Source organism: Mus musculus, chromosome 12, assembly GCF_000001635.26.
Source record: "Mus musculus strain C57BL/6J chromosome 12, GRCm38.p6 C57BL/6J".
Taxonomy (NCBI): domain Eukaryota; kingdom Metazoa; phylum Chordata; class Mammalia; order Rodentia; family Muridae; genus Mus; species Mus musculus.
The window spans coordinates 24,929,045-24,943,611 of NC_000078.6; the positions used below are offsets into that span (position 1 = coordinate 24,929,045).

The 14,567-nt window shown below is 46.6% G+C and overlaps 1 protein-coding gene across 13 annotated transcripts in view; it reads left to right on the forward strand.

The window, feature by feature from the left end:
* Positions 1 to 14,567, forward strand: part of Mboat2 (membrane bound O-acyltransferase domain containing 2) — a 132,966-nt gene that overhangs the window by 97,610 nt on the left and 20,789 nt on the right. For 7 of the 13 annotated variants that reach the window (XM_006515167.4, XM_011243889.2, XM_030246883.1 and 4 more), the window contains 2 exons: positions 5,523 to 5,578; positions 10,250 to 10,304. In XM_006515167.4, coding sequence (XP_006515230.1) covers positions 5,523 to 5,578; positions 10,250 to 10,304 — 111 coding nt within the window. The remainder of the gene's footprint in view (positions 1 to 5,522; positions 5,579 to 10,249; positions 10,305 to 14,567) is intronic. The other 6 variants (XM_006515172.4, XM_030246886.1, XM_006515170.4 and 3 more) reach the window with 1 other exon arrangement.

Consider the following 14,567-nt stretch of genomic DNA (forward strand, 5'->3'; position numbering starts at 1 on the left):
ACAGGGGACTCCACGTATCATGGCAATTAATCCTGTTTGTACTGTTTTTCTGTGTACACATAGCCACAGTAAGCCTGCACATTCACAGAAAGAAGCTGCTTCCCTTTGGCATGGCCGAGCCACTGTGTTTCCACTTCAGGGCTCTTGTTAAGTGCTACCCAGGCCCGGGCACTCGGGTACTGCGACAGTTGCTCTGATGGCTGAGACGGCTTCTACAGGGCTGATGGGTAACAGCATACTCAGCAGGGTGGGCCGGAGAAATAGTGATTTGTGACCACAGTGGAACAGAATGGAATCCACAAGGTGCTACTCACAGAAGCATAAAATGTAAAACAGGGGAGTGTTTCCAGAATTTTTCATTTTATGTGTTCAGACTGTGGTTGGCTGGAGACCATAAAAACTATGGAAAGCAAAACCGTGTGTGTGTATGTGTGTGTTGTGTATATGTGTGTGTGTGTGTTGTGTGTATGTGTGTGTGTTGTGTATATGTGTGTGTGGTGTGTGTGTATGAGCATGTGTGTGTATGTGTGTGTTGTGTGTGTGTATGTGTTGTGTGTGTATGTGTGTGTGTGGTGTGTGTGTGTATGAGCATGTGTGTGTGTTGTGTATATGTGTGTGTTGTGTATATGTGTGTTTTATGTGTGTATGAGCATGTGTGTGTATGTGTGTTGTGTGTGTGTGTTGTGTATATGTGTGTTTTGTGTGTGTATGAGCATGTGTGTGTATGTGTGTTGTGTGTGTGTATGTGTGTATATGTATGTGTGTGTATGTGTGTTGTGTGTCTGTATGAGCACATGTGTGTATGTGTGTGTATATGTGTGTGTATGAGCACATGTGTGTATGTGTGTGTATATGTGTGTTGTGTGTATATGTGTGTGTGTTGTGTGTGTGTACGAGCACATGTGTGTATGTGTGTGTATGTGTGTGTGTGTGAGTGTGTGTATGTCTGTGCACACCTGTGTATCTCTTGGTCCTGGCAGGAAGCATCTTCAGAAACAACACTTCCCATTTGGTTATTGTGCCCCTTCAACACCTTGTGCCTGAAGCAGTCTTCATATTTGGTAGGTGACGGTGTGACTGCATGACTGTGAGAGAGGTTCAGCTTTTGGAGGGCTGTGCTGTGTCTCAGGTGCTGTGTAAGGGACTGGCGATGTTACTTTATTTAATCCACATGGTTGTCACTATCCTTTCCACATTAGAGTCAGTACCTGCCTTGAGAAATATTAAAGAGTTCCCCCTTCCACTGCCACGGTAGAGGGCAGTCAGGATTTATGGGTTTGAAATTTTTAATTATGTTCTGTTAATTTGTGTGTGTGTGTGCACATGTTCGTGTGTGCATACATGTGCATGAACGTTAGAGAAGTACAGATTACAGATGGCAGGAGTCAGTTCTCTCCTCCTCCATGTGGGACCTGGGAACCAAACTCAGGGCATTAGACTTGGTGGCAGATTAACCACTGAGCCAAGTTGCTGGCCCATTTTGTGAATTTTGCTCCATATAGCCAGCTGGCTTGTTCCCCATGTTCCAATCCATTGTCTAATCAGCATCTTGCATAAAACACACTCAGTGTAGACTCCTGGATCTCTCACCTGTTGCTCTGGTGTCCCTTACCCTTGTCAGGAACCTTGGTAGCATCTGGTCTGAAACCCTGCCTCAGCTACACCAAATTGTCATCAAAACCCCCGCTGGCTTTAGAACACACCTGGGACTCGCTGCAGGTGGCTTGTTTTGGTCCTGCACTCCCCTGTCCACCTCCCCTGTCAACCTCCCTGCCCACCTCCTCTGTCTACCTCCCCTGCTCCCTTATCTCCACTTCTGCACCTTATGGTCTTTGCTCAGTCTTTTCACTGAGTGAGAAGAGTTCCCACTGAAACCCAGTCATCCTTATCTCTTGGTGGAAGGCACAGCCCTGAGAAGCCTGCCTCTGCCCTGTCCCCTCCTCACACTAGTCTCCTTGCTGCTCTTCCAAGGCCAGTCACACTTTCTTCTCCAGGCTGTGACCTTGGCTTCCTTTCCTCCTGGAATGCCCTTACCCCAGGCCGTCGAGCAGCCGAATCTCCATTCACATGTCACTTTGGGGTGCTGTTACCTCTCATCTGTGTTTCCCATCCCTCTCTCTGTTGTCTTGTGCAGCACTTGCAGATTGTATATCTACCTGGTCATCATTCTCTAGTCCTGTGGCAGCAAGAATGTGTGGTTCATTGTGTCTCTGGTGAAGTCAAAGCTTGGTGCTTTGTGGCTGTTAATTAAGTGTTCTGTTTCTGAGCGGGAGAGTAAGTAAATCAATGGTGACTCAGACTGGCCTGAGCTCTCACCCCAGTGCATTTGGTGTTGGGCAGGTGGGGCTTGTTTCATCTCCATCTTTATCTTATAGATAAAGAACACTTGTTTGCATAAAGGGGATTTGAGTGCAGGGACATAACAGCTTGCCTTTGTTGTTAGGTAACATGGCCTGGTAGCAAGTGGGTGCTTGTAGTTACTTGGGCATTAATACACAAGCATCATTGGAGTTCAGACATCTCTGAGAGATAGCAAGACAGTGCTAAAAGTATTCCTTTATCTTAAACCTCCCTTTTCTTGTAGTGTCGACTACAGTTGAGAATTTGGGACCAAATTATTCTATTCTGCTCTCATTCTTTGTAGAGAAATGTATAATATAATAATAATAATTATTATTACTATTATTATTGTTATTGTTATTATTATTGTAAATGTTCTCATCATTTTTTATATCAGAAAATATAGAGGGTTGTGTGTGTTGCTTTGTTCTTTTGTTTTTTAATGTTTTAGTTCAGGGGATGGAGATGTCTCAGAGTCTAAGAGTGCTTGCTGCTTTGCAGAGGACCCAGGTTCAATTCCTAACATCTACATGGTGGCACACAACCATCTGTAACTTCGTGACACCCCCTTCTAGTCTTTACAGGCACTGCATGCACATGGTACACATACACACATACAGACACTCATATGTGCAAGATAAAAATAAGTTTAAAATTTTCCTTCATTGAAAGGAGTATCTTTGTGTTAACCGAAGCTGTTCCAATGACCAGAGTCGTGGAAGTCTCTTTCCTGCGTCCCCAGTTGTCTTTCACGGAGACAGTGATGTTGTCACAGAGAAGATAGAGCAGGTCTCATCCAGGCCCTGACCCCTCCTTTGGAGTCCGGAGACTGCTTCCCTGCCTGCTCTAGAACAGATGGGAGGCTCTTTGCCCTGCCCAGCAGGCTATGCCAAATTCTTCGACAGGGGAAGGGATTAGGTATCAGGGAGTGCCCTTCTGTCAATAAGGATAGAGTGAAAGCACCATGTCCGTCTCAGTAACTGCTCTGAAACTGATACGTAGAGTGTGCTGTTGAGGAAAACTCCGTAACTACTCTGTGAGGGGCTGTGTTGGGTTCCTAATGGTGTTTTCTCTGTATAGCAGCAGGCTCTGCCCTAAAAGGGTATGGGTTTTGACATATTTTTGTCCCCTCCCTATCCCAGGCTGCCCCTCCCTATCCCAGGCTCCTGTCTCCCAGCTTCACTCTTGCTCTGTGTTGAGTTTGTCAATCTGTTCCTCTCCAGCTTCCTTAACTCTCTTCGATCCATTCATCTCTTCTGAAATTTCCAGCAATCCTTTCTTATCTTTTTTCACAGCACACTCCTCTGCAGTCTGTACTGATTCCGTCTTCTTTTGTTGTAGTCTTATGTTCACTGTACTCCTGGGAGCAGTTGAGCCAGAGGCAATGGATTGCCACTACTAAAAACCAAAGGCAACACATGGTCACCAGTGTTGGTTGCTGCCTTTGCAGAGTGACTCCGGGAGGCTCGGATGGGGTGGGGGGTGGGGGCAGAATTTGGTACTGAGACCTGCTCCCCACCTTCTTCCTGTCTTTGTTAGGAGTCTACTGCTCACCTAAGCACTGTTCAGCCTCCCAGACCAGGATATGGTACTGTCTGGAGGTTCAGCATCCTTTGCACCTATGAGTAGAAATTACATGGCGGATGTGGGTGTACAATGGGTACCATAAGGACATACGTTCAAAACATACATCTCTTGGACATAATATATATGATATGCATCATATATATGATAGCCATAGCTGAATGTGTCAGTGTGTAGGTATCACATAAGTTCGGCCATTATTTTATTAGGTTGTCTTAGTTACATGTGCACAGGATTTAGAGTTTAGAACTGAATGGGCTTTTGTAATTCATTATGAAGAGAATCAGGCAGGGTGAGAACAATGAGTCTTTCCCCAAAGGAGATGGAAATCTCAGAGCATTTGTATAATCCTGAAGGACATGAAGGATGTCTTGCAAGGCAGAAATGACAGCTGGGCCTGTGTGCAGAGCAACCTGGGGGATTAGGCCAGCTGAGCAATGATTTCCTAGGTAACTTGTAAGAATTGGCTTTTAAGGGAGCCAAGAGAAATCCTTCCCTCTTAAGCACAGGGAATTGGAAAACAGCCCTCATCTGACCTTGTCCCTTGGAGCTTGAGTCTTCAAGGGCACAGCTGTGAATCTGACTCCAGAGTGAGATGTGGAAGCAAACCCTTTCCACTGGGTGCACACACTGGGAGACAGCCCCCACCCCCTCCACTCTTAGCTGTGTGGCTGACAGAAAATCAGTATTGGAACTTCACTGGATGGAGCCTGAGCCTCTACCTCTCATGACCAGTTGGCCCTGGCTGCCCGATGAGGGTGATTCCATGTGGTCCTTTTTGAGAGACTTTTCCAGGATGATGTGGTGAGACTCCTGGCTCTCTCAGCATGCAGAGCACAGGTTCTGCCTGTTGGCATTTCAGAAAGTTGAATAGCCGTCTGAAAGCTGATGCCATGAGGGTGAGGTGTAATAGGGCCGTTTCCTTATATCAGTGTTTGGTTTTCCTCCAAGTTAGCCATTCAGATAGAATCTTACAGGATGTAGGAGCCATGCTGCCATTTCTTTAACAGATGCCAGGCTTCTTGGTTCTGGGTGGCTGGCATCAGCGTGCCCACTTTCAGCATGGCGATGGCCTTCTGACCTTTCTGTCTCCTGTTTCCCTCTTGCTGTTTGGCTCTACACCTCTGAACTTCTCACCCAACTTCTTTAAATTTCTGCTCACCCCCCTTTCTCGGGGCATCTTCTGTTCTCTTTGCTGTTCAGCCTTGGGCAGCAGGCCCAGGGGAAGGTTGGAGGAGGCACTTAGTCACAAGCTGGCCATATCTGATGTCCCTGCCCTCATCTTAGGATGTGTAAGTTGAAGCAGGCTGGCTCACAGAAGGTTGTTTTTAAGCATAGAGTCCTCCTTTTATTTGCTTTTTAAAACCACAGAGGGGGGAAAAAAAAACCCTTTGCTTTCTTTTCTCTCATACTTCCCAAGGACAGAGACACCCTGAGTAGTTAACTCTTAAAAAAAAAGTCCCCTGCAAGTTTTGTTTTTGCATTGGTGACCACTTGAGGATTTTATTGCCATGTAAGCAGAGTTGAGGCTTTTTCCTGTTTCGTACATGTTGCTCTAACATTGTCCATTTAAAATATCTACTTTTGTTTCGTCACAGCCCAATGATGATCATTACGCAGAAGATCACTAGTTTGGCTTACGAAATTCACGACGGTAAGAATCTGGAAGTTAATTGTTCATCACCGAAAAGAATCCTGTTAGAGTAATTCTTGGCTCGAGATATTACCCTAACTCTATTCTCTATAGAGGAAGGGAAGGAACAGTTAACTTGTTTAAGGTTATTAAAATATGCTTCACCCTCAAACCCTCTATTTTCTCTTGATTTTTAAATTCAGTTCAGTGATAAAATGCAAAATAGTCCTATGGCCCATATAATGGACTGATAGTCTAAGTTAAGTTTTACTCCTATTTTATGTGTCTTACATTTATATTGAAATCTGTATACTTCTCCTGCCCTACCTATCTCTTTGTGTTCACAGTCATATACACATGTGTATTCATAGACTTTTAATGTAAACATATATCAATTTTACATGCTGATTTAATAAGTGAATATAGGAAATACCAGCAGTCAAGACTCCTTGGGGTATTGGCTTGGGTTCCTTAGAGGAACAAGGAACAACTCTGCTCAGAGTTTTCTGTCTGTCCCTGCATATGTGAAGCCCCCAGTCCTGTGCCCACTCAGCCCAGTCCCCACATACGGGCAGGGCACAGCCTTGGCAGTTCTCCAGGGCAAGGAGGAGTTTTCTTCCCCTCCCCTTTTGCTGACAAGCAGAGTTACCTGCTTCATTTAAGGGGCCACAGACAGAAGGGACAGATTTCCTTATCGTCACTGGTCCGTGTTTCATCCCTGTGTGTTTAGCTGCAGCTCTCCTTTCTGCCCTTCAGGAAGCAGAGCATCTCTTGGCCATGTGCTCCTCTAGACAGCAGCATGTGCGGGGTGTGGAGAGGCCAGAGGAGTCCCATATTCCACATCTCCTGCATCTGCTCAGGGCCTCTCATCTCCTGAAGGAGAATCTAGGACCATCATGGGTCAGGATAGCATCTATAGATCTGTCTATAGATCTAGAAGCACCTGCTAGCAATGTATACTAAGCTCAGAACTGAACAGAGCCCCATTTTGTAATCTGGTCTTTGGCATAGATTTAATGAGCAGGTTTTTTGATCAGCCTTGCCATGTTGGAAGAGTTGAGATTCTTTAGCTTGGCAAAAGCTTTAGCAAGCATCTCGCCCTACCAGATAGCCTCCTGGAGAGCAGCTACCCCCACCTTATGCCTCGGGGCTTCGACCCTTCCTACTCTCTTGATTCCTCGGTGACTCTCACAAGGGAGGATGTCCTTGTCTATATCCAGCACTCTAAGCCCATCACTAGCTTGGCCTGGCTAAGCTCTATTCCAGTGAAGATAAACAGTGAATGACAGACATGTCTTTAGTGCTGTCTAGAAGAACCCAAGAACAAGGTTCCCAGAGTTTCCTCCCAGTGAAGTCAGGGACAGCGCTGGTTCCCCAGCAGCAAGTATGAGAACATGTGATGTGTCATCTGCCAGGAAGTTCATTAGACCTGGGGGAGACCTGGGGGCCCCGGTGCTTGCCAGGGGCTGGTCAAGCAGACACCAGTGCCTAGCCAGTGTCACAGTTGGAAATCCCTGGTGGGGAAGAAGATGTTGAGACTAAAGCATGCTGGCACAAACACTTGCAGCCTAAGGAACACTTGTCTCGGTGCAGGGACACCAGCAGCAGGTCATGTAAACTCTGGGCAGTAGGTCTGGACCTCTCCTGTCGCTACTCCTCAGCTGCCAGTCCAGTGAGTGTTCATCCCAGCATCCTCGGGAAGCAGAGGTTTTATCTTGGAACCCTTCTAGGTGTGGCCTTGAGATTATCTTGCTCCCCTTACAGAATCCAGCCTCTTACCCTGAGGCTATGGTTTTAAGTTTTGTGCAAGAGATTACTTAGGTCTTAGCACTGAAGGATGGCACAGCCTGGCAGTGTGTTTGGTCATGATGTCTCCTGGCATGTCTGGGGTGGGGTAAGGTTTTGTTGTTGTTGTTGTTGTTGTTGGTTTTGTATCAGCCTAGCTGGGTGCTTGTACTGATAAGGGAGGATGAGGAGTCTGTTTCCTATCTTAGACTGAACTATATTAATTTACCACAGTGTTAGTCTTCTAGCTTAAAAACAACATCTTAATTTAATTTTATTTTAGTCATTCTATTTATGAGTACTCAAATTTTGAAGTAAGGAGGGAGGCTGGGCTTGTATGTATAGACAAAGTTATTCTATAAAGGTGTTTTCCTTTGAGTTATATATTTATTTTCCGTGGTTGGTTTGCAGTTTAAAATGAGAATAGCCTCCTAGAGCAATATAACAGGGTACATTGGCACAGGAGCCCCGCCCTACACCAGACACTTAAAAATGATGCACAGGGTCAGGGAGACAGCTCAGTGGGGGAAATCATGAGGACCCAACCTAGACCTCCAGTGCCCGCGAAAAGCTAGCATGGCGGATCAGACCTGTAACTCCAGCGACAGTGGAGCATGAGACAGGAAGACCCTGGGGCCTTGCCGGGTAGCCAGTCTAGCCAGAATAGTGAGCTGTATATAGACTCACTTAGAGACCTGTCTCAAAGAAAACAAACCAACAGCCCACAAAACACACACACGCTAGGAAGAGCATGGAAGATGATCCTGGACATTGACCTCTGGCCTGTCAGACATGAACATTCCTACTCACGAAGAAATAATAAGATATAACAAAAAGTTTGTATGTAGCAACGCACGGCATCACGGATGACTGCTAACCGGCACTTTTACCAGTAAAAGGCAGGAAAGGAAGGAGGCAGGGAGGGAGGGAGGGAGGGAGGGAGGGAAAGGGAGGGAGGGAGGGAGGGAGGGAGGGAGGGAGGGAGGGAGGGAGGGAGGGAGGGGGAAGGCTTCCAGAGGAACACCGGAGGAGTCCATAGGTAGCCCTAGATCATTTGGAAAGGACCGATCTGTCTAGCAGGGACATCAAGCTGTCCCCAAGTGGTGTGGGCCCCTGAGGTCCCCTGAGGTGCTCTCCTTTTCAGTGCAATTTCTGGGCTTTTGTTTTCTTTCCATGATGCCCTTTGGAGGATGAGGCTAAGAATCAGAGCTCTGGCAGAGCTCCGCTGAGGGTCAGAGCACCTGCCTAGTCATCAAGACCTCCATGGTTTTCACAGGCCTTTTTCTGCTTTTTCAAAGTAGATTTATTTTTATTTATGCGTATAAGTGTTCAATCGGCTTGTGACTATATCACCTGCGTACTGTGGCTGCGGCAACCAGGAAGGGGCACCAGAACCGCTGGGAGTAGTTACAGACATTTGTAAGCTGACAGGAGGGTGCTGGGAGGAGTTAAGCCTGGTTTCTCTGGAAGGGCAGCCAGTGCTGTTAACCACAGACCCACCTCGCTGACCCCATTACCGCCAAAATAGCTGTGGGATTATCTTCCCTTCCCTACTTACTGAACGTATAGGTGATTTTTTTTTCTTTCTGCATGAGGTGTGATGGTCCTGGCAAAAATTTTAGATGATTATTTTATTAGACTGGGGGTGGGGCAGGGCGGGGTGGGGTGGCTGGCCTAGGAGGAAGGGAGAGAAATGTCTCTTGAGCCTTTGTACTACCAGTGTACAGACACATAGTGTGTTCCTTCACATACCTTCTCCCTACTAGACCGAGGGCCACAGCAGGCAGTCCGTGTCTCTTCATTTTCTAGTGCTGTCCGGTCCTCAGAGTGTCCGAAGGAAGCTGCCATTCTCTCATCTCTGTCTTATGTACAAGTGTCATCCGTTCAAATGAGTAGTTGAGATCACGCTGTTTAAGTAAAGGCTTTCAAAAGTTCTGTGTACTTCTATATCATAATGGTGGCTTGTTCTTTTAACATTTTTGGAGCTTTTGTTTTTGGTTGATGTAGTCTGGCCGGCCTTGAACTTGACACCATTCTGCACTGGCCTCCCAGACATTTCTTAACTAATTATGTTCTTATAATTAATCATGAAGTTAACAATTTGTATGTTAATTGATTGTCTGTGTTTCTTTTATAGTTCGTTGTTCCTGGTTTTTGTCTCTATTTATCTCAGTGTCTTTTAATGGCTTGGAATATATATATATGTCTTTGGACAGTGTTTTTATTATTTTTTTTTTATTTCCTACAAAAGCCTTTTAAGAGTATTGTTTGCTTTATTTAGTCTCCCTTTGTCTTCAAATTGGTTCTGTTTTTCTTTTTCCTTTTTTCTTTCTTTTCTTTGGGGGGGGAGCTTTAAATTGAATTTAGTGTTTCTTGTTCATTTTTTTGGAAGCATGTGGATCTAGTAAGTTGATGTTTGGCTGTAGCAATGGCCTCCTGATTACGACCAGACAAAGCAGATGCGTGGAGATGATGCGTATGCTTCTGTGTGTATTCGTGGCGTGGTAGAGATCAGCACCGTTGCTGCTTGCTGAGTGACTGGCTCTTCATGGCACTGAAGTTTAGTTGTCGAAATCCTCCAGGAATTCTAATGTGTCTTTAGCACTTTCTGTGACGGATAGCACAGTTGTAAGTTAGAATGTATTAATTTGGGGGATTTTTCTAATAGGATAATAATTTCCTTCAGACTAGTAACTTTCATTCCGCCCTGTGCAATGTTTAGCCTTTATAGGGCAAGGTGGGTTGGGCCACGTGATGGGTCAGCTGTGATTGGATCTGTGTTAACATGAGAAAGAAAGAGGCACTCATTTGGGACCAGACATGGAGAATAGCATGCTCTTCAAGTGGGGCAAGTGCCATTCTTAAGAGAAAATCTGACTCACAAAAGTGCTTCTTTCTGATTCTCAGGGATGTTTCGGAAGGATGAAGAACTGACTCCGTCGCAGAGGGGATTAGCTGTGAGGTATGTGTCTTTACATCTACCTTGGTTTGTACCGTTGCACTGGCTCATGCAAAGTAACTGTCTTCCCTCCGCACAGCTGCAGGCCACCAAGTTGTTCTGTGCTAGGCTGGCAATCCCTCCTGGGCTCTGCCAAGTCCTGGGCCTCTGTACCGTGCGTGTCTCCTGTGAAACACAAGAGGTCCACTGAGTTTTGTGTCTGTGAGACTCTCAAAGGACAGATGGCGGTGTCTGCAACTGTAGTGATAACAGTCACTGCCACCCATGGACAGGGACTTGACAGCAGTGAGTGGGCCAGCGTAGTAACGCAGCACAAAGGTGTAACACACATGTTATTGGTTATTATCCGAGGGACTCACCTGGCCATCATTTTCCTTTGCTCTGCTTCTGGAAGAGCTGCCTGAAGAGTGGCTTGGTTTCCTGGCCACATCTATTTCAACCTAACACCATTAGGATGAACTCCCCCCTTTACCTTTGGAGTAATTGCTTCTAAATTAAGAATTAAGGAATGCATGTCTGCCAGAAGAATGAAATGATGTCCAGATGTGTGTCACTACTCATCCTTTGACCTCTGGGACCCTTCTGTGCATCTTCTTTGGGCTTCCCATTGCTCTGTGGCCAGTCTCCAAACAGCAACACATAGCCATTGCATGCACTCCCTGGCGAGCAGTCTGGCTGGTTCTTGACTTTTCCCTGACCTTGGACATTCTACCTCAGACACTGTCACTTACAGGCATCTGCTCGGATTCTTCGTCCCCTCTCAGGCAACCACCAGGCTAGTGGCCCGTCCTAGTTAACCCCAGCTCTCCACCCGCCTGGATGGTGGAAGGAAGCGGAGTGCAGATTCTCATTCTTGCTGCCTGTATTCATTTTGGATTTCTTACTGTTTTAAAAACTATGGTCCCTGGGGCTAGAGAAACGGCTCCACAGTTACTGCTCTTGCAGAGGACCAGCTTGGTCCCTAGCACCCACACGACACCAACTGTAGCTCCAGTTCCAGGGGATCTGACACTCTCTTCTGACTTATTCGGGCATCTGGTGTACACTCATGCATGTGGGTAAAACACTCATACATATAAAATAAAATTAAATCCTTTTAATTTAAAAAGCCAGGTCCTTCGTAGCGACAACAAAGCGACTACATTTCCTTAATTCTCTCTCTGAAAATATTTTATATTCTCCTTTCTCCAAAATCCTATCACTCCCTTGCTCATACTCAGAAAGCTAAATTTCCTTTCCTTCAGTGATGGAAAGATATTCATGAAGACATCCTCCCCTTGGCCATACACACAGCGCATGGTTACTATGTGTGACCTCATTGGGTTGACCTCATCCTGACTCTGAGAACAGCCCAGGTGAACTGTAGACTGGGAAATGACTCATTGTAGTGGGGCAAATAAGATGCTGACAAAGGCTGCCCGAGGTATCTGCTGGGACTCACTACCAAGGGCAGCTGGGCTCTGGGTTCCTGGCTGTCTGTCAGTCTGTAATCACAAACCATCCAAGCTCCCTGAAACTGTAACAGAATATTCCTATTCTACTTCTGAGTTTGAACTGCCCATAGAGAATAGGGCTCTCTTCTCACCTCTGACCTTAATCAGGATCTTTTTTTTTTTTTTTTTCCTTCTTCTGCTCAGCAAGGTCATCCTCAGCTTCTCGGGGAGGAGGATAATACTGTCACGAGTCCCTTTGGAGCCACCTCGCTCCCATCACACTCTGTGCTCAGATGTATGCTTCCTTCCTTTCGTGGTTGCCCCGAGTCTTCAGCCTTGTTGGCATGGTGACCAACCACAGTGGCATCACTGGTCCAGGTGATCACTCCTCACTGGATTCCTGGACACCACATTCTCTTGCTTTTCTTCTCTGCCTCCCCGCTCAACCCTCGGCCCCTCTCCTGTGTAACTGACCGTTGCTGTACCCCAGAACTTAGACCTGAACTTCTCAGTGTTCCCCAGGTGCTTCCACATGCTCTGGTGTAGCTTGAAGCCCACAAGCCACACTCCCTCATCTCCCCGATAGCAATAGGTCTGTCCACAATGGAGCCTCTGATTTCTGTCTGTCCCCTGCCACGTGTTTCTCCACCACTGCCACTTGTCTGCTAGTAGCATCATCGAATATTGGGATGCGAGTGGGAAATAGCAGACTTCATTTTCTCACTGCAAGTCTGTTCCACTAGCAAGTCCAGCAAGCTTTCAGCCCTCTCCAGAAGGTTGCTTCTCACCACACCACCGTCCACTACTAGATCTAAGGGGCTGCCTTCCAGAATGCACTTGGTATTCTCTTGTCCTCTGTAACAGATTTCTACATTGGGTCCAGGGATCCTCTGTGTGCATGCACGCATACAAGCCAGAAAATCTTAGTAGCAAAAAGATTCTGCCTGGCCTCTGAGACAAAGTGGGAAAAGGAAAAGTTGAACTTTGACTCAGAAGGCTACAGAGAACCAGATGAATCTGAGTGGCCAGAGATGGAAGTTCTGGGAAGGGGAACTATAATATTCAAAGGGGTCGTCATTTTGCCTGTCTCTTGAGCCTGCCTTCCTAGCATGGTCCCTTGGTCATGTGATTGACTGACTGGCCCAGGTGGTTAACTCTTCCATTTCAGCCTGGAATGTTAGGTCTCTTCCTAGGCCAGAGATTTCATCTTCATGACCAAAAGGAACCAGTTTTTCTTTTTTGGGGGGCCTCTGCTGCTACTGTGTCATTGCTCCTTCTAAAGAGGTAACCCCTAAAATCATTTGGGAGATGGTCTAAAGTTGGGGAGCTGGTCTAACCCACTTCACTATGGAAGTCAAGAGCTTTAGTTCCAGTGTCGGCCAGAAGGGTAATTTATTGTCTGGCCTGGTGTTCTAGGCCCCACCACTGTGTACTGCCCCAGTCAGGGCTACAGACGGTCTAGTTCTGAGGAGGTGAGGAGCCAGAGCTTCCTTCTACCATTCTTGGCCAGAGACCCAAGGATATTATTGGATGGTTTGCTTTTGAGTCCCTGCCCTGAGCTACCTATCCGGTTTCTGGCTTCTGGTCTCATTGCACGCAGGTGTCGTAAGAATGTGTCCACACTCGGCTCTGTATATGGATACGGGAGATTTGAACTCTTGCTTTACACACAAGTACATTTACTCAATGGGCCATCTCCCCATCCCCAGAGAGTCTCTGAATAGGCTTTGGATTGTTTTGGTCTTGTTTTTTTTTTCACTCCCCTGATAAGAACCCCCAGTGCTTTCCTGTGTAACATAAGTTTCTAAGTTCTGACCACAGCAACCTCCTCAGAATGGAGCCCAGAGCTCCACACTCTTGCCTCAGTTTACACAATCCTTGTCTCGTCCTAGGGAGAACAAGGTTCCTTTTTGTAGGTCAGGCTGACTTCAAACTCCCATCCCTCTGCATCCCTCCCGAGGCCTAGGATGTAGGTGTGTTCCACCACACCCAGTGTCTCCTCTTTAACTATGCCGACCTCCCATCTAAAACCCCGCCCTCCTAGCCCTCTGCCCTGCCCTGCCCTGCTCTGCTGGGTTTCATCCTGCCTCAGTGTAAGGTCCTAATCTTGAGAGCTTTGTCTGTTTATCAGTGTGTTCCTGTCTCTGAATGGCCAGGAGACATTTGAGCATGCATGGAGACATTTCTGGTTTTGGGATTCCGGAAAGGCTGACATCAAGTAGGTTAAGGACAGACATCTTCTTGTTCAGGACAGTGCTCTGTACCAAGGAAGTACTGAACCCTCAGTGAGTGAGGCTAAGGGTGCCTGACCTAAGGCAACACACAGTTGGTGTTGGGACAGACCAAATCAGCAAGTGTCTCCTGTGATAAGTATTACAGTGGCTGGTTCCAGCACTTCACAGGATTCTTTGACGGTTGAGCCAAAACTTCCTTCAGTGAACTTTGTGGCGGAAAAGAATCTTCTCTCGTGGGAACTATGGAGTCTGCCTGTGATCTCAGCACGTAGAGCTGGAAGCATGGGGATCAGGTCATGTTCAGCCATGCAGCTGAGTTTGAGGATTACCTGGGCAACTCTCGACCCTGACTCAATACAAAAACAAGAGATGAGACAGAGATAGGGACAGAAAATGTAAGTCAGCTACAGGCTAGCTCTGGATACATAACGAGGCCCCGGCTTGAAACTTTAAAAAGAAAAAAGAAGGTGGTAGGGCATGGTGGTTTACACCCGTGATCCTAACCCCTAGGAGGCTGAAGTAAAAGGACTGTTAGGAGTTCAAGGCCAACCTGAACCACAGAGTGAGACACTGAGCTATGGATCAAGACTATCTCAAAG